Source organism: Hippopotamus amphibius, chromosome 3 (assembly GCF_030028045.1).
Source record: "Hippopotamus amphibius kiboko isolate mHipAmp2 chromosome 3, mHipAmp2.hap2, whole genome shotgun sequence".
In the NCBI taxonomy this organism is placed as follows: Eukaryota; Metazoa; Chordata; class Mammalia; order Artiodactyla; family Hippopotamidae; genus Hippopotamus; species Hippopotamus amphibius.
Window position 1 is genome coordinate 47,477,565 of NC_080188.1, and position 20,664 is coordinate 47,498,228.

General features: G+C 39.1%; 1 protein-coding gene across 1 annotated transcript; it reads right to left on the reverse strand.

The window, feature by feature from the left end:
- Positions 1-12,819: 12,819 nt before the first annotated feature.
- On the reverse strand, positions 12,820-17,631 carry CXCL9 (C-X-C motif chemokine ligand 9). Its single transcript, XM_057728832.1, has 4 exons — positions 17,536-17,631; positions 16,363-16,489; positions 14,992-15,076; positions 12,820-13,771 (listed from the first exon to the last, which is right to left on the reverse strand). Exons 1-4 carry the CDS (start codon positions 17,597-17,599, stop codon positions 13,667-13,669), a joined length of 381 nt encoding a protein of 126 aa, XP_057584815.1. The 5' UTR covers positions 17,600-17,631; the 3' UTR covers positions 12,820-13,666.
- Between the last annotated feature and the right edge of the window lie 3,033 nt (positions 17,632-20,664).

Consider the following 20,664-nt stretch of genomic DNA (forward strand, 5'->3'; position numbering starts at 1 on the left):
AGAGTATACGTTTCCACAGTTTAACAGTGTGCAAAAATAAATATGTGGCAAATGAGTGAATGAAATAGGGTGTTGTTAGTATAAAAAGACACTTGATCACTCACCGTGTTCCAGCATTTCACTGGTACTTAATCCTGAGAAGAGTCTTCTAAAATAGGCACTATAATTATCTGCACTTTGCAGATGAGGAAACAGGCTCAGACAAGTTGACGGCCCAAGTTCACAGCAGGTGAGGAAGCTGGGGTTTCAATCCAGGCAGTCTTGACTGTAGCTAGATGAGAAAGGAAAATGTAGTCTGATAGTTGTCAGCTGGTAAGCTGGTCTGGCATCCGTAGATGGACAGTGGTATTCCCCTACTTAACATAAGCAATTTCACAGAACATCAACTTCAGTCCAGGTCATCTGTGGCCATGTCGGAATGAGCCAAAAACAAGACAACTCTGTAATCACATCTAGGCACAAGCAAATTCAAGAATACTGTGCAAACCACGATTAGTTTTTCAGCCACATTTGGAGAATGACTATTCTATTTATTAATCATTGGATCAGGTACTCATGAAATTATTAAGAAGTAAATGTGAGCAATAAATCTTAAAAAAAAAACCTTTCACAGATTTAAATTAAAAACATTGTTGTTGGTTGGATTAGTGAGAAAAAAAGCACTCAAAACAAAATACACTGAAATTATTTAATGTAATTCCTGTCAAAATCATAAGCTTATGTGCTATGAATATTTAAGTCACTGAAATGTGACTTATGAGCAAAACACTCAGGCCATGTCACAAGCGTTTACAGTATTCACAATCTGTACCTCAGGCACTAAGGAAAGTGTTTTTTTGTTTGGTTGTTTTTGTTTGTCTTTTTTTTTTTTTTGGCTGCGCCATGTGGCTTGTGGGATTTTAGTTCCCCAACCAAGGATCAAACGCAGCCCAGCAGTGAAAGCGCCAAGTCCTAACCACTGGACCACCAGGGAATTCCCTAGAGTAAGTGTTTTGAATACAAAAATAAATAAGGCATGGGTGTTGGCCCTTAGGAAACTCACCGACTAATAAGAGAGAAAAATAGAATGCATAAATGTTCTTACAATAGAGGAGTGGGAGCAATGGGATAACCTAGTCCGGAGGAATCAGAATATTTCACAGTTATGGTACTATTTGATTGAAATTCTGGAAGATGAGTTTTTTTTTGAGGAGGGAAAGAAAGGCTTTCTACATAAAGAAAATAACCAGTGGAGACGTCCAAAAGCTTGAAAAAGTTTGGTGAAATTGACAACCAGAAGCCTGGGTGTGACTAGTGGTTGGGAGGGGTGTGTGCAGCAGGCAAGGAGCTGAGAAAAATGAGTCAGGTGAGGGTATGCAGTCCTGATGATGAAAGGCTTTACATGCTAATCTAAAAGGGCATATGGGTCTGCTCATTTTACCCCTAGACACCCTGAAGCAGGGCTTTTTGTCTGTATGTGTTTTGTTTTGTTTTGTTTTGACAGATGAGAAAACTAAGGCTGAGAGTGGTTAACTGAATATACGTTCAGAGTGCTAACTAAATATGTATTTTTTAAATGTTCAATAATGCCTCTATTATGTGCAGTGCAGTGTACATATGTTTCATGTATATTAGCCAGATCAACACCAAGAAAACTCCATATTCACTTCTGTATTGTCTTGAATTGGCAAAGGAACTTTCCATCTTTTTCTGATCCCCAAATGATTTTTAAACTAAAGTGAATTATTCTAGAAAAGAAAATATCCTTTATACCTTTGCAAAAGAGACCCTATTATAATTATAAAATGGATCATAATATCTGGATTCAAATGGCTTAAAAATTTCTTATTTGAAGGATCCTAGACTAGAGGGCTATTTTAAGTTGCTTGCACAAGAAGTACACTCAAAAAAAAAAGTAGACTCTTTTGACTTATATCTCTACTTGGGATGCCTTTTTGGCAATAGTCCAGACAGCAGCTTGAGCACCAGTCTTGAGCCATTAAATCTCTGTTACAAGTTCATTAATAGGAAGGAGGAAGGTGGAGCAAAATTGTACACCTCCCAGCTGAATTAGCCCTACAAAAGTTCCAAACAATATAGTACTTGGTCTTTTTTTTTTTTTTGTGGCCATGTCACACACCTTGCAGGACCTCAGTTCCCAAACAGGGTTTGAACCCGGCCACAGCAGTAAAAGCCTGGAATCCTAACCACTAGGCCACCAGGGAACGCCCTCGAACAATACAGTATAATACTTCTGTATCTATCTCCTTGGTCAGAACTTAATGAAATGGATAGTACTGCAAGCAAGCCTTTGCTGGATACAATGAAGATCTGACTAAAGGAAGGAGAGTTCATGTTTGTTTTGAGGAATAAGGAAAGGCTTCTTGAGGATGGATGATGTATTTGAGATGTCTTGAAGGATCTGTAGGGTTTTGATATGAGAGGATACACAGGGGATAAATAAACCATAACTCAATTGGGACAGGTAGTAATCTCCATAAGAGTTTATTGGTATCATTTATTTAATAGAACTTTGTGGCATTCCTTAGGAAATCCTTCTTTGTAGAATGACAGTGTTGAACAAAGCCAATTCTCCTGCCAACCTTATGACTTTATTATATTGCCACGTGGACATACAATCCACATGATGATCGACTGAATCTTTCTTCAACTTGATGTTTAAACATACTCTTTATTCATTTACCCTTATCCAAAGCAATAACATCTGGGAATGATGGGTTTGATGTGCTGGTTATATTTTCCAAATACACATCAAAATGGGATGGAACATTTCTGAGTCTAGCTAAGACCAAGACCTCTACTTCCACATGAGGTCGCACCCTTTGTTTTTTCTGATAATGTATTTACTTATTTTATAGCTTTATTAAGATATTAATTTATAAGAAACTAGCCACAAATTGTACAATTTGATATATATATGCACCCATGAAACCATCATCACAATCAGGTTAATGAATATATCCATTATCCCCAAGTTTCCTGTGCTGCACCATCCCCAGACAAACACACATCTGCTTTCTGTCACCAGAGATAAGTTTGCACTTGCAGAAATTTTATACAAATGGAATCATACGGTATCTATTCTTTTGTGTCAGACTTCTTATAAGTATTTAAAAATTCATCCATGTTGTGAATATCAATAGTTCACCCCTTTTATTTTTGAGTAGCATTCCATCATATGGATATATTGCAATTTGTGTATCCATTCACCTGTTGTTGAATATTTGGGTTGTGTCCAGCGTGGGGCTATCAATATATGTGTTCAAGTTTTTCTATGGATGTATGTTTTCTTTTCTCTTGGTAAATGCCTAGGAGTGGAATGGCTAGACCACAAGATAGGTTTGGACTTAGCTTTTTAACAAATGTCAATTAGTCTTTTGCTTCTACCATTCCACTGAAACTGTTTTTATCAACATCGCCAATAACTTTGATGTTGCTAAGTCCAATGGTCAGTTTTCATTCTTTATCTTACCTGCAGCCTTGGGTACAGTTGATCTCTCCCTCCTTCTAGAAACACATTTGGTAATTGGCCTTTAATGGTCTCTCTACTCCTTTCCATGCTCCTATTGTGTATTTTCCTGTAGTGGTGGCCAGAGGGATCCTAAAATAGTTCCAGTTATTCCTCCAGCTTCCCTTCTCTCTCAGATTTAAAGCTAAAGTCCTTAAGGAACACAGAAGGTCATATATAACCTGACCCCACATTACCTCTCTGGGCTCCCCTCCCATCACACTCCCCTTTGTCCACTCTGCCCAGGAAAATGGCCTCTTAGCTGCCTCCAACATGTCAAGCCTCAGGGCCTTCACACTTTGTTTCCTTTGTCCTAAGCACCACTTGCCTTGCTCCCCTACTTTCCTCCATTTCCTGCTCCAGTGACATCTTATTAGGGAGACTTTCCCTGACCCCCCATCCTGCCTCCCACCCCACACTCCCTTCCCCTGCTTTATTTTCCTCCATTACCCTTATAAGCCTCTGGCACAATATATATTCACTAGCTTAATTGTTTGTTGTCTGTCTTTCTGCACTGGAATGAATTTAATTAGGACCTTTTCTTGTTCACTGTTCTATACTCCACACTTGGAACAATACATGACACATAGTAGGTAATCAGTTAATACTTATTGAAGGAATGAATAAATAATTTCCAGTCTTCCAATTCTTCAATTATGTGATTTATTAAAGTAAGAACTTAAAATTAAAAAAAAAAAACTAAAATATCTTAGCTATCCATAGACAAAATTTGTCTCAAAATCAGTGAGTGACTAACGTGAATTACTATCTCTCTCATTAGAAACCAGTGATGGTGAGTATGTTCAGAAAAGCCAGGCACGTGTCAGCATTTTTCCAATTAAAAAAATTTTTTAATTGTTAGATTAGCCACTGGAGGGAGCTCATGCTTTTCTTTTTAACAAGAAATTATACCATTTTACAAAATGACTACATACAAACTCAACAGGAAACTGGTATTGGAAGAAATTTTAGTTTTCATATTTTCATTACTTCTTTTAATTTGTTATTGTTCTTTCTTTTCCCCCCATCTCTTTGCAGCTTTATTGTGAGTTTTAACCTCAACTCCGTCTATCCTTTCCTCCTTGCGGACAATGAGGACTATTGGGTCGGCCTTTGGGCAAATCTATCAACCCCAGGCTCAGTAGGGACTAATTCCACCATCTTTCTCAGATTTTTTTCTATTAAACCACAGTGGCCAAGTTCTTAAAATCAAAATGTTTCTCAAGAACAACCAGGGACTTCCCCGGGGGCACAGTGGTTAAGACGCTGCACTTCTAATGCAGGGGGCCTGGGTTTGATCTCTGGTTGGTGAACTGGAGCCCACATGCTTGCCGCAGCTGAGAGCTCACAGGCCACAACTAGGGAGCCAGTGAGCCGCAACTGAATCTGCCTGCCGCAACTAAGAAAGAAAGAAAGGAAGGAAGGAAGGAAGGAAGGAAGGAAGGAAGGAAGGAAGGAAGGAAGGAAGGAAGAAAGAGAGACTAATTAAAAAAAAAAAAAGAACCAGCTAATGGTTTTTATCTTCTATGTGGTTACACTTAAAACCTCGAAGCATGATAACATTTCAGTTGGCTTTGAGCAAATAATTTTGTGAATAGAGAGGATATAACCAGCTCCTCTGTAGATAGACCACTGCACATTGTATCACCATTTAATCTCATAATGTGTGATGGAAACAAAGGCTTGCTTTTATCCTTTTGCCGGATTTCTTGAGTGTGCCAGCTGAATCTGATGCTGTTCACTGCCTTATTCTCTAAAAACCTACTGTTACGCAGGATGAATTTAGACTGTGTAAGACTGTTAATGTGGTTGAGTTTGGGTGTTCCTGATTTTCACTGTTATAGGAATCCATTAGGAAATTTTCCCTCCGGGGGCCCCAAATCTCTTAATACCACGACATACTTTTTTCCATTTCATGAGAAACAGGGTGTGCTGTGGATAGTATTTTTGAAGTTTTTAAGCAAGATATAAGATTTTGGGGTCCTTTTTCAGAAGACAGGTTACAGTAAGGGGAGAGAACATGTAATGTGTATAAATTCCCTATTTCTTTCCTTGCTTATAAATCATGCTTGCTTGCTTTTTAAAAAAATTCTATAAATGTTTAGGAAGAAAGCTGTTCCTCTGTAACCCAAATGACGTGAAAGTTGTGGAGGGTTGTCCTCAAGGATCCTGTTTATTTTGGGAAATAAATACAAATGGTGAGACCACCTTTCTCTCCTGCCCTGAAATGTTCCCCTGGTTATATCCTCAGAGACTCAGTTACAAAAGGAATGACATCCCTTCTTTTGTCTATCCCCAACCTGGGGGACACACAGGGGTAACTGGACAATTGGAAGGTCCCACCTTCAGGCAGAAGGATGGAGCAATGTGAGAACTACCTGGACACTACTTGGCATTGCACTTGATAGGGAATAAAGAAAGAGAGAAACCTTTTTGGAGTCTTCTAATTTCCATCTCATGTTATCAAAATAATCTAAGACTGGAGAAATGGGCTTCTCACATTTCGGCAGTCCTAAACTAGTTCCCCAGGGCAGTTTATCTTAAAATACGAATATATTTAAAGGAGTACAGGGAGCATCATTGTAAAATGTGGCCAAGTTAAGGTATCCATTAAGCAAAAACTATGGTGTACTGGGCAGAAAGCTGGAAAAGGGATAATGTTTGGGAACCCCTTAAGGATCATAGTCTCTCATGCTTCACTATGCAGATGAAGAAGCCATGAGACTTAAGGCGACACAGCCCATTGGGAATTCCCTGGCGGTCCAAGGTTAGGGCTGGGCACTTCCACTGCAGGGGGCACGGGTTCAGTCTCTGCTTGGGGAACTAAGATCCTGGATGCTACGCGGAGTGGCCAAAAAAAAAAAAAAGAAAAGAAAAAGGAAAAAAACATTTTTTAAAAGGCTACACGGCCCACGAGTGGCAGGACCAGAAATATCTTCCAGTCCTGGTTTTGAGGCTCTTGGTTGTCCTTCCATCTGGAAGGTTTCTCCCAGTGTTAAAAGTCTGTGTTTGGGGATATAGGGGATAATCATAAAGATAATAGCAGCTAATACTTATTGATGAAACTAAAAAGTATGTTATATGTAACCTGTGTCATTTGGGCTCTCTGGGAAGTAGGCACTGAGACAGAATCGGATGTGCAAGAGGTTTATTGGTGGTAACCTTTATAAAAATAGAAGTGTGAGGAAGCAGAATTGGGCAGAGACTGTCTCAAACTTGGAGGCAGATCTGACAAAGTTTTAGTCAATCCAGTGCGGAGCTCCTGATAAAAGACTGCCTGCCATCCGGGCGGAAATGACCAGGCCGTGGTATTTCTTCTATGCTGAGTCATTGGCTGGAGGCTGCCCAGTAAGAGCATGGTCTCAAAATCTGGGGTGAGTCCAAGGTGCTGCAGACCACACTTATTGCAGCTGAACAGCAAGTTCTTTGCTGAAGGGTGATCCAAGCAGCACACCTCCGTGGCTGCCACATAACTCGAGCAGCCCCAAGGTCCTCTACTTTCCTGGAGTTACCTTCAGGATCCAAATAAAGTGACTTAGGCCCCTGTTCCCACAATTATGAAAAATCTAAAATCTTTCCCAATGTTTTCAGAGTTCCTGGCAGGCTGGCATTTAAAACTGAATGTGTAAGTGGGAGGGATAAGTTGGGAGATTGGGACTGACATATAGACACTACTATATGTGAAACAGATGACTAATAAAAACCTGCTGTATAGCACAGGGAACTCAACTCAATACTCTGCGGTGGCCTATACAGTATGGGAAAAGAATCTTAAAAAAAAAGAGTGGATACATGTATATGTACAACAGATTCACTTTGTTGTACACCTGAAACTAATACAACATTGTAAATTAACTATACTCCAAACAAACAAACAAACAAAACCACTGTGACACAGTAGTGTTTTAAAACTGGTCATCCCTTGGATTTTTATCTTTTTGGTTAATTCTAAATAGTTTTACCAAAATGGAATAGCAATTTTTGTCCCCACAAACAGTATCTGAGAGTTCCTGTTGCTGGGTACCATCGTGGACAAGCCATATTGTCTGTTTTATCAATTTTAGCCATCTGGTGGGCATGTAGTCATATTGTTCCAACTTTTATTTTTATTTCTTTTTAAAAAATAAATATTTTAGAACTTATTTACAAAACAGAAATAGACTCACAGATGTAGAAAACAAACTTTTGGTTACTGGGGGGAAAGTGGGTGGATAAATTGGGAGATTGGAATTAACATATACATGCTACTATATATGAAATAGGTAACTAATAAGGACCTGCTGTATAGCACAGGGAACTCTACTCAATACTCTGTAATAGCCTATATGGGAAAAGAATCTAAAAAAGAAGGGATATATGTATATGTAAAACTGATCCACTTTGCTGTAACCTGAAACTAACACAACATTATAAATCAACTATACTCCAATAAAAATTATAAAAAAATAAAAAACATAATTAAAGAAAGAAAGAGAGGAAAAGAAAGTAAGAGAGAAAAAGAAAGAAAGAGGAAGAAAGCTGGTCATCCCACCATAGGAAATTTCTCACTGGTCATCTATACCTTTATTGCAGCCTGCCGTCATTTGTACAGCAGCATTTTACTCCCATCTCCTTCTTCTGCCTGTCTTTTTGCTGTTCCAGAATTTGCAACACCCTCCCTAGCTGCCAGAGGTAATTTCTGTTTCCTTATTATCCAGGGAAATTTAGCTTGCTTTTGCTTTAACTTCCATTGCATAAAAACCCCCAGCCAGTCTGGCCCTAATTAAAGTCCCCAAACATGAGACATGTGCCTTGAGGTATGTTCTGCTGCTTTTAATATTGTAGAAGGATTGCTGGCATTACTCTTTTTAAGTAACAACATTTTTTCCCTCTCTGTTAATGATTTACTTTGACATTTCTCCTCTCACACTTACAGATTTTCATGTTAGTTCCTCCTACTGGAGGAATTTCAGGCTGTCTGCTCAGATGGTTAAGGAGAGCTGATAGTAGGTGGCTGGGCCCACTTGGTCCTACACTCTACACAGAAGGCAGAGGCCAAGGCCTCATTCCCTGGAGATAGAGGTACCAGTAACCTTTTCCTTCTTCTTTTTTTTTAAGCAAACAAAATTCCTTATGAAAACAGTCGGCTTGAAACAGTAGGTGAAATAGTACATTTAAAGGATGAGATTTTAAAATTTGTACAGCAAGCTTTTTTTTTTTTAATTTATTTACTTGGTTGCACTGGGTCTTAGTTGCAGCAGGTAGGCTCCTTAGTTGTGGCATGCATGTGGGATCTAGTTCCTTAACCAGGGATGGAACCCGGGCTTCTGCCATTGGGAGCGCAGAGTCTTAATCACTGGACCATCAGGGAAGTCCCCTTAGTAGGAGTCTTTTAAAGCCACTTTCCCATTTTGTCAAGACTGGCTTAGATTGCAGTCTGTCTTATCATCCTTATAATCCTGGTTCTAGTTTAGAGTTAGCCATAGAGGACTGTGCCCACATAAGTGGTAACCCATTGTTGTAAAGTGCAGAAAGTGACTGACTGAATGAGGGCACGTGTCAATCCCTCTCAGGTGAGGAAGTCTCACTTTTTCCATAGGAAATCAGTATGTGACACAGGGTCACCTGACAAATGCATTGAGTGAAGCTGCCAGTATCAGTTGCTGACTTCAGATTTATAGTAAATCTTCACTTCCTTTTTATTTTTCAGACAAAATATGTTATAAATACTCTCATTTTATCTACCCCATAGGGTACACACAGTGCACTTTGGAAAGCACTGCAACAGACAGTGTCTGGGGAGAGGACGGTTATTTCACTAAGGGTGATGAGGGAAGGAGACTGTGAAGTGACATTTAAGCTGAAACTCAGATGAAGAGGCAGGAACATCTGTACAAAGAAGAGTGCTTCGGGCACAGGTGTATCAGCTAGGGAAGCAGAGTCACTCTGAATATTATGGGATTAAAGGATTTACTATAGGAATCAGATGTTATGCAGATGAGGGAGGATCTTGGGAAATGAAAGTCTGGGAGGATAGTCAAGGGACTGTAGAAAGAGTCACCGACCAGACCTTCAGAAGCACTGGCACAGTTATACACGTAAGAGCTTCTGAGAAAAAAATCCAAGAAGCTAAGACTGTCCAACTGCCAAACTGGGACTGCTAGGGACCTATGGGAAGCTGTTGCTTCTGTGTAACTACTGCCTCTCTAGGTCCAGTTTCAAACATTTGGTGGAGGGCCTGGGACCATTGTTGGTCACAAGGCCACCAATCATGAAGACGAAGTGAACTCAGAGGAGAGCAAGGGCAAGCTGGGATCCACAGGATCCACTGTGTCTGTCACTATATATAATCAAGAATAATGGCCACTCCTTCACTTCTGCCTTCCAAATCTCACACACATACCTCTTTGGCTAACTCTAACCTAGCACCTCACAGGGAAGAGGAGTCTGGGAAATAGAGTTCCCAGCTAAACGAAGTTGATACAGCACAACCCAGCATAGCAGGGAATAGCATATGCAAAGGCTCTGAGAAGGAAATGAACTCGGTGTGCTTCAGAGTTAGAAAGAAGGTGAGGCTGAGGCTCAGTAAGTGATGGGGAGGGTAAAGGCAGCATGGTCAGGGAAGAAGGCGGAGCCTAACTCATGTAGGGCTTGGTAGGCCTTGGTATTTTGACTCAATCCTAAATTACAGGATTTTAAGTAAGGTGGTAGACTTCTGTGAGTTATGCTTTGAAAGGATCATTCTGGCTGTCATGTGTGGTAAGGAAGCAAGAGAAAAGTTGAGAAAAAGAAGCAGCAGAGAAAAGAGGAAGCTATTGAGGTAGCCAAGGAAAGAGACAATGATGGCCTATAAAAATATAGATACAGGGAACTGGTCAGGTGGACTTTTGATCTCATTTCTCCAACCTATTTCTGCAGTCCTGGAAACATCTTTCTGTGTGTATGAGATGTGAAACACCCTCTGTTGCGAAGAAAATGCAGCAGAGGTAAATGGTCGGGGGAGGCTGGGACTGACACAGAGGACTTTCTATGCACCAAGATTTATGCTGGGCCAGTTCCTCAAAACAAACCTGGAGGAGGAAACTGGTGTACAGGGAGGTTAAAAAGTGTACTTGAACCAAGGTCACACAGCTAATAAGTGGTGGGCTTCTGGTCTTAACCCAGATATCTCAGAAGTCAGAATCTTAGCTCTTTCCATAGCATCCTGCTGTGTCTCAGGTTAAGGTCCTTGTGGGCTTTGTCATGTCCACCATCAGCAGCTGCTACCTGCCCAAACATCACACATGTCTGGACTATCAAGTTTACCTGAATGTAGAAGGCTGGTAGTCTCTGTCCACTCCCAACCTTCTTAGAGACTCCACACTGCATAATACCTCTGGCCTCAGTTTCCTAAACTCTGGAATAACTTATCCTATGTTTGGGTCTCCATAACTACTTGAGGCTTTATAATATTTATTTATTTATTTATTTATTTGTCTGTGTTGGGTCTTTGTTGCTGCACATGGGCTTTCTCTAGTTGTGAGGAGCCAGGGGCTACTCTTCACTGTGGCCCACGGGCTTAGTTGCTCCGCGGCATGTGGGATCTTCCTGGGGCAGGGATTGAACCCGTATCCCCTGCATTGGCAAGCAGATTCTTAACCACTGCACCACCTAGGAAGTCCCGAGGCTTTATAATATTTAAACATATATAGTTTTAGGATATGGAAAAGAGTCAGGACATTTTTGGTCTCCTGGGTATATTTCTTATTGGAATAGCATTACCCTTGAGGATTAGGAAATAAATTGCATTCCACATAACTCTTGTAAGTCAACGTTGTTATAAGGTATCATTGTCAAATTTTTCATAGACGTTTTCTTCTGTCTCCGAAGAGTAATTTAAAGAGCTTGTATGTCTTTATCTCAATTATACCTTATTTGAGATGAAAGCAAATGAATAAGGGCACATGAGAATTACTGTTACACATGCAATAGCTGAGGTGCATGTACAAGACATTAAAAAAATCGACATCTTCTGATCAATGGTGTATTTATTGACAGCATTGTCTTTTAACAAAGAAAATATTTCAAAGTACAAGCTATATATGTCAATACTGCTTTGCACTTAATTATTTGCTTAGAGTATACGTGTATATATAAATGATGAATGATTATCATGTATATATGTCATAGCTACTTAGTCAAAACATGTAGTATCAGTTATACATTGTCTACTTTACCAGTGAGGTGCAAGGTAACTGGGTCAGACTCTCAAATTATGAAACATTTAGATTTTTCAGGGGGAGTTACATGAAAGGAGCCAAAGAGTTTTATGACTATTTAAGATGCTGTTTGGGATCACCACTGGGCAGCACTGAAAATCATCTGTAGGGTAAGGACTGACAAAAATTGGGAAAGTAGGCACAGATTTAAATTCTGGCCAAAGACATTCTCTCTTACACAGTTCTCAGAACTTTCTCTTTAAGAGGGTTTCCAAGCCCTGCAGAGGCTAACTGGGCACCAACCATGCCTTCACAACAGGATTCACTGCTCCCTCTAGCTCTTGGTAACTTCATACCACCTTTCTTCATGAGAGCTGGTGCGGTAATCAATAACCACAATACTTTACAAACTTTGAAAGAAGATAAACTGACAATGAAATCCATATCTACCTCCTGACAATGAAATTCACATCTACCTACAATGAGTTTTTGAAAGGATCTATCTCGGTAGCTTTCTCATAAGATCAGAGAGAAGTGAGGCTTGTCACAAATGATATTGAAGGAATTTTTGTATTGGGTGGGGAAAGGCTGGACACTGGGTGATCTCTAAAGCCCCTTCCCATTGTAAGCTTCTGTGATTCCAAGTATCCTGTATATTTAATGAAAACAGTTTAGAATATCCACAAGTGACTTAAACATTTCCTTCTTATCTGTTGGAGAGGCCAAGTTAACATCCTGTCATAAGAAAACAAGGATGTTGCATCACCCCCAGTCCCCAGAGTGTAATGGTCTGAGGATAATGAGTGAAAGATGTTACCAGGGGTTAGACTGCATGGAGTAGCCAGTACTCCACAGTAGTATCTATGGAGTAGACAGCCAGCTTCTGCTCTGAGGAGATGCTCTGGTTGCCCTCCTATCAGTAACAACTGCAATTATGAAATTCTTCAAAGCCTAGTTCTGCAGTATATTAGGAACGATGGCAGATTCAGGGAGATAAGCTGTGTCCCCTGCCCTCAAGGAGCTGACAATCTTGTTGGAGAGTTAAAATTAACAAACAAAAAATGATTAGAAAACAAGTGCTCAGCTGAACACGAGTGAAATAGGAGTTTAAAAATAATCCAAGTATCCAGAAGATTTTATTTAAAAGGCAGGATTAAAATGAGCTTTGAAGACTGAATCAAGTGAGGATGAGTGACGAGAAGAAGGTATTTCTGTGGGATGTTGGGGAAAGGATGAGAAAGCAGTAGACCCAGGTGAGTGAGAACCTGACCTGTGTAGCAGAGGGGGCAGGCATTGAATGGTGGCAGGATGGTGAGGATCTGGCTTGACTGAAGCAAAGGGAACAGTAAGGAATAAAGCAGTCAGCTTGGGCAGGCAAGATGGAGTCACCTGGCCCCAAAACCAGGCAGAAGGTTCTAAAAGGCAAGTGCTGGTGTTCTCCGGTGGTGGTCCCCAGAAACCACCAGCACGAGTATCTCAGATGCCTTGTACGCAAGGCCCACAGGCGGATTCAAACACAGATGCTGATGGCTATGGCAGCCTGGTGAGGTCCAGCTCAATTCCAGACTGCTTAGCTTACCCGCATGCTGCCAGGCTGGCCTGCTGACGTGTTTCTCGGGATATTCTCTGGAGGCCTGGGAAGCCTTCAGCTGTTCTCCCAGGCAGCTGCTGTGTGTGGGATGTGGTTGTGAGCACATTTGTCCAGATGTGGGCGTTACTGAGATGGCTGGCTTAAGCATGATGAGATTCAGTTCTTCGGAGGTGGGAGAACAAAGAGAGAAGTACAGCCTCTGACAATTCTTCACATTTGGATTTTAAAAGCAACTTTCTAGCTTTAATTACAATTTCAAAATAGTGCTTTAAATTTTCTACTCAAATCAACAAGCTTATGTATTAAATGCCACTACTTTTTGGAATTAGTTCAGTATAGCTAAAAGGGACCTTTTTTAACACAAAAAGAACTTGTTGTTAAAGTGGTCGCTCATGTAGTCTTCCTTTGAGGAGGACGAAGAGATTTTTTAACTTTTGGAATTTTCTTGGTTTTTTGATATTTTTTCCCTTTCTTTTGCTTTTTCTTTTGGCTGACCTGTGAGGAGACAAAAAAAAGGGTGATGTTTCTGTATCTTACCATTTTTCCTTCCATATATTATATTTGGACTCTCCAAACTGTGGTCTTTCTTTATCCTCAGAACCAGTTCAAAGTTGCTTCAGTCTCAGAGGGGCTCCTTTGATTCTCTCTATTTCACTCTCTTTGATGACGAGGTAATAGCCTTCTAACTGGTTTTATTTTGTCCGTTTTAACTACCCCCACTCCAATCTTGCTTATGACCCACCTCTCCCAACTCTAGTTTTCTGATGTTGGTAGTATTATCATCTAATTTTTACAGATGGGGAGACTGAGGCTTGGAGGGGGTGACTTGCCCAAAGTGGCACAGCAAGTGTGCGGCAGAACTGCTCGTCTGTCTGAGTCTGGAACCAAGCTCCCAACTACATATTCTGTGGCCCTCTTCAAACTTAACTCCTTAGCGTATCATACAGGATTCTTCCCCCTTTGTCCCGGTCTACTTTTCTACCTCAGTCCCTTCACTCCCTCCACACAAACTCCAGCCACATTACTTGAGGTTCCTGGAGCACAGCAAGCTCTCTCATGATGCTAGTCTTTTTTTCATGCTGTCCTTACCCTCCTGGTAAACTACTTATCTTTCAAAACCCAAATCAAATGTCACCTTATATAAAAAGTCTTCTTTAACACTTTCTCCCTGTCCTCTCACCTCCGGCAAAGTTAATTACTCCTTCTATTATCTTCAAGATTCTTGTACATATCTTTATTTTATATTTTTCACATTGTACTATAATTAATTGTTAGTGAACTTGCTACAGCAGGGAGGGACTTTATCTTATTAACTTTTCTTTTTTTTTTTGCTGTACCATGCAGTAGTTCCCCAACCAGGGATTGAACTCAGGCCCTGGCAGTGAAAGTGCTGAGTCCTAACCACTGGACTACCATGGAATTCCCTATCTTATTTCCTTTCTATCCTCACTGTCTACCATTCAATACATGTTTACTGTATTGAATAAGAAAGACAAGCTCCCTACCCTCATGGAACACCCATTCTAGTGGGAGAGAGAGATAAGTGATACTGTAAGCAGGACTACAATTACACCTCAAGGTGATGACATCATCCTAGGAGAAAAATAGGCACAATAACATGAATGAAAAATGTATCCTTAAAAGAACTACATAATTCTTTGTCCTTCAAAGTTAATTTCTAACAGAAAGAAAATTTTGTTACTTTTTTTACCAACCTGTTTCTCCCACTGTTTAATCAATTGTTTCACATCTGGTGAATCTGGGTTTAGACAGGTTTGATACCCATTCTTCATTGTAGCACTAGCAAAGAAATAGCAACAAGATTTTTTTTTTGACTTTTAATCATTTAAATGCTTCATCTTACCCACAGAATTCAATTCCCCAATTAAAATGTATTTGTGTCATCACTATAAGCATCTGAGACTTCCAGTCTTTTTCCTGACTTTTTATTTTTTAAGTGACTGAGGGGACTTAGATACATTTCTAGGATAGCACATAACCCTAAGTTAAAAAAATCCGATGGATATATGCAATGGGAGAAACTTATGTCTAAAGATAACATTGGTTCTGTTATGCTGGAAAAAGCTATTTATGTTTAAGTGAAAACATAAAATAGAAAAGTTGTCAATATATCTACATTTTTCCCCAAAAAACTATGAAAAATGAACATGAATTTTGCTAAATTTTCCAGTGAAACAACTTAAAACATAATAAAATGTTTTCCTAAGACAAGATTAACAGACTGGTTGAATTTTTAAAATTACATCAGACTCTCCAGGAATAATTTAAAGACTTTTTTCTTTAACTTCTGTCTAATCTAAGAATAAGAGTAGTCATTCTATACATCATCCTTGATTTAGGTTTCAAAAAACTTAAAATATGCATATCCTTTAACCTAGCAATTCTAATCTCTAGAAAGGTATTACTGATAGGAAAGAATTAAAGATACAATGTTGCTACAATAACAGTTTTTCTATAGCAAAAAAAATTGGAAATAACCTAAATTTAGGCATTGGTCACATAGATTATGGTACATCCATATGATAGAATAAAATTTGGCCATTAATAATGACATTATTAGGAAAAAATGATGTTATTACAGAAGATTTACTAACATGAGGAAATGCTCATGATATAGTATTAATGAAAAAGCAGATTACAAAATAGTATTCAGTGTATGATTTTACTTTTGTGTACATATATTGTGTATCTAAATATATGTACATATATTTTGTATCTATATATGTACACACAAAGCAAATGAGGAAGATTTGGAAGACTATGACAAGAGATTAACACTACCTAACTGGATGGCAGGATTATAGATGATTTTTAATTTCCTCTTTTGGGCTACTTACATTAAACATTTCTACAATGAACATGTAATACTTTGGTAATATATCATCCTTGATTCCTAATCTCTACCAGAAATTGCTTGTTGTTTTAGAAGAAGAGAAAGAAGTAGACCGGATTTACAGAGGGGCAACCATCTGCATTGTAAGTGTCTGAATGGGCAAGTATTCTGAGGGTAATACTCCCACTAAATTTAATGCTGGAGCATGTGTGTTGGATGAGTTTTTACTTACATGATTTCAGTTTTCTCACAAGAAGGGCTTGGGGCAAATTGTTTAAGGTCCTTTAAGGATTTTGAACGGATCGTCCCTCGGGTGGTGTTGATGCAGGAACAGCGTCCATTCCTCATTGTTGGAGATCCTAAGGGAAAGGGGGAGGCAGAAAACATCGATTTAGAGCAATGTCTCAATTTAGGTGATCCACCAAAATAATACCTTTGACTTAGTCATGATTATTACTATCATTTACTGAGTGGCTGTTCATTACCATGTGATTTTGAAGTAGGTGTTATCTCCATTTTATAGAGAAGCTAAGGTTCAGAGAAGTAAAAAAAACAAAGCTTTCAGCTTTTAGGGGACAAGTGCAGGGTCTCAGCTCAGGTCTCTTTGGGTCCAAAGGCATTACTCTTAACTACCATATTTTACAACCTTAGGAAAAGAGATTTTTATAATAGTCAATAAATGCCTATCACAGGTCAGACACACAGATACCTAATTCATCTGACCTTAAGTGAAATGGAATTGGTATTGGTTTTGAGAAAAAGCTCCACTTATAATAACTAATTACCACCACCATCCTGGTCTTCCCCACTGCCTTGGTTTTCAGCAGTGCTTTAAACTTTTGAAAACCCTTTAAAATATATTATCTTCTTTCCTTAATTGTTTTCATTTATTCAACGCATATTTACTCAGTGCTTCCTATATGCCATACATTGTGTAGCAGGTAGAAAAAGCATAACTGTAAAATCTCCATTTTACAGCTGAGGAAACTGAAGCATAGAAAAGTTCATTAATTTGCCCAAAATAACAAAGGTAGTTAGTAAACAGATTAGGGACAACCTCTGATTACTGGATACTTAATTGGTTAACCACTAACATACTTACCAAGAAACACTGTTAGGGTGACAAAAATAATTTAGGAGACAAAATCTTCCCTCTCATCACCACCCAGTTCAACAAACATTTATTGAACATTTACTACATGACAGGAATTCACACACGTAGACTGAGAAGACTTGTATTTGACTTGGCAGGTCCAAGAGATGAACTTTGGATAATCGACCACAAGTGACTCACATCACTTTCTGATGCATGCAAAGCAATTACCTTTACTGGGCAAATCAAGAGGCTTTTACAGCAATTCACATGTCTGACTTTACTAACCCAATATAACTCAGAATCCCTTACCTTGCATTCCAATCAGACTCAGGAAGATGATACCCAAAAGGAGAGGAACACCACCTTTCTTCATAGTGGTAAAATGGAGTCACTCCTGTATTAGATTTTGAGCCTGAGAAATTCTTTAGAGAACATGCCCTTGGAAATCATATTTATTTAGGACATCCATTTCCCTCGTAAAATCTGATTGGCTGGTGGTCTTAGCTGATCCAGCTAAACTGACCACAATCTTAATTGTGCTGAGGGAAATCCCACTCTCTGATCCAAGGGAATTTCTGCATGCTTTATTTCTTTTCATTTCACATAAATGGGTAGTTTATAATAAGAGATGTGAAACCATCATCACTGGCAGCCTTTAGCACACTCATAGCTGTTTACCTGGATGAAGAATACGTTATATAATGAATATAATAACATCATACAAGAAGGGTTGGAGATGTGGTTTCCAGATGGGAAATATTAAAATCCAGATAAGTAAAACACTCTTCAAATTTTCTTACTATACATAGACTATGTTTATGTATAATATATGGCCACCTTTATTTTTTCTTATATTGCTTACCCAACAATCTTAAACAATCAAAATACATTAAAATACATCTTAATTAACTCAGGGACTAGGTTATTTTCTACTGTGGTAAGCTCATTTTGTTTTTTATGTCATTGCTGCTACAGATTATTATTTTTTAAAATAGTTAATTAGTTAGAATAATGGTGAAAATAATAATTAGAATAATGGATCAGTTGAAAATCGACAATTGGTACTACAACAAACTTAAAAACTTCTGTGTATCAAAGAAAACAATCAACAGAGTGAAAGAGCAACCTATGGAATGGGAGCAAATAATTGCAAATCATATACCTGATAAGGAGTTTATATATATATATGGAACTCCTACAACAACAAAATCAAAATAACCTGATTAAAAAATGGGCAGACTTGAATAGACATTTCTCTAAAGAAGATATACAAATGGCTGATAAGCACATGAAAAAAGTTCAACATCACCAATCATTAGGGAAACGCAAATCAAAACCACAGTGAGTTATCACCTCACACACATCAGGATGCCACTATTGAAAAATAGAAAATAAGTGTTGGCAAGGATGTGGAAAAGTTGGAGCCCTTGTGCACCGTTGTGGGAATCTAAAATGATGCAGCCATTATGGAAAATATAGAGGTTCCTTAAAAAATTAGAGGGTTCTCAAAAATTAAAAATAGAAATAACATATGATTCAACAATCCCACTTCTGGGAGCATGTTCAAAGGAATTCAAAGCAGGATCTTAAAGAGATACTTACACACCCATGTTCATCACAGCATTATTCACAGTAGCTAAGAAATGAAGCAACCCAAATGTCCATTGACGGATGAATGGATAAAGAAAACATCATATATACATGCAGTGTAATATTATGCAGCCTTAAAAAAGAAGGAAATCTTGTCACATGCTACAACGTGGATGAACCTTGAGAATATTATGCTCAGCAAAATAAACCAGTCACAAAAAAACAAAAAGTCATAGGAAGTGTGTAAAGTCAAATCTTAGAAACAGAAAGTAGAAAGGTGGTTGCCAAGGGCTGTGGGAAAGGATGAGATGAAATTAATCTTTAGTGGGTTTAGAGTTTGTGTTGCAAGATGAAAAAGTTCTAGAGATCTGATGTACAGCAATGTGAATATACTTAACACTACTAAACTGTATATTTTGCAATGGTTAAGATAGTAAATTTGATGCTACATGTTTTTTACCACAATAAAATAAGAGTAAGGGATCAGTTGCATGCAATAAAAATCCAAATTAATAGTGGCTAACTAGATTGAGGTATATTTCTCCCTGACAGAGGCAGGTGGACTAGGGCTTGTACAATGGTCCTGAAGCCTCCATGAGGTCTCCCAGGCTTCTTCTATCTTGTTGCTCTATCACCATCTCTACATTGCTGCCCTCATGCACGTGGCCAACTGGGGTTTGCCACCATGTCCACTTTCCAAGTATAGGCTGGTGGGAAGGCAGAAAAAGGGCATGCTTCTCATTTTTGCACCTATCACTTTCCATCACTTATCCTGCGTTAGAATTTATTCACATGGCCACAACTAGCTGCAGGGAAAGTTAAGAAATGTGATCTTTGTTCTGGTTGATGCACTAAAATTTGAAGGTTCCATTACTGTAGAACAGTGTTTCTGAACTTTTTTTTCATAAATGCTTCTCTTGAGATAAAGTAAGTCAAATTTAAATTAACAGAAATCTAAATTAAACTTTTTCCTAAAGAGAAAAATTAAATATTAAGAAATAAAATTTTGTTGGGTAAGGTTGAACTTTGGTGGACAAGTCATTGTAATATATAAGATTTTTTAGCCCCCCAGGAACCAATTTTTTTGTCCCCTTGAAGGCAGTCCTCCCCCACATTGAGAATGCCCACTGTAGAGTAGGAGGGGAACAGATACTAGCATTTTCTGTTACATGATGTACATTTTTGGACTGGTTTCTACATGGATTATTACACCTAAATACAATTGACTGTGACTATGGGTAGGGTGAAGCTGGGTTCAGGTCCCGGCCTTGCTACTTGATGCCTGTGTGCCAAACACTTAACTTCCCTCAGCTGAGAAAACTATTACTGACCTCACAGGTTGGTGAAATTAATGGCAACAAGGAATTTCAACGGCAAAACATCATACAGCTAGTGCCCAGTTTTTCTAGCAAACAAAGTTAGATGGAAACTTTAGGATAAAGTCCAAAGTCCCGAACGGTCTGCCCTTGCCTACCTTTCAGGTCTCTTCTTGCATATCTCTTTGCTCCATCAACTCACCTTTTGCTCCCTCGGTTCCTCAGGGGGGCACTCTTTTTCTCATGCTGTTCTCTGCCAGGAATGCCGTGCCTAATGTGCCTCCCTACCCTACTGCTTAGTAATTTACGCACCTTACATTTCCAGGTTGGCACTTCCCCTGGGGAGACTTCCCTGATCCTCATCCTTGGTCAGGTCCCCCACCATGTGATTTCAAGGCACTACGCACCTCGCCTCGTTCAAATGCCATGCAAGGCGATATTATGTTATCTGCTATCTTATGGTTAACATCTCCTCCCACCACTAGAACAAGGAAGGCTTGTGGGGGGTCCATGCCTGCACACGGTGCTGCCG

What these genes read in the sequence shown, in the direction of transcription:
- CXCL9 (XM_057728832.1), bottom strand. Translation starts at nt 17,599, where the DNA reads ATGAAGAAAGGTGGTGTTCCTCTCCTTTTGGGTATCATCTTCCTGAGT. An exon ending in TGTGAGAAAACTGAAATCAT is followed by an intron (nt 15,077 to 16,362) that starts GTAAGTAAAAAC and finishes TTTCTTTGCTAG; the next exon opens with TGCTACAATGAAGAATGGGT. An exon ending in TTAAACAGTGGGAGAAACAG is followed by an intron (nt 13,772 to 14,991) that starts GTTGGTAAAAAA and finishes GTCTCCTCACAG; the next exon opens with GTCAGCCAAAAGAAAAAGCA.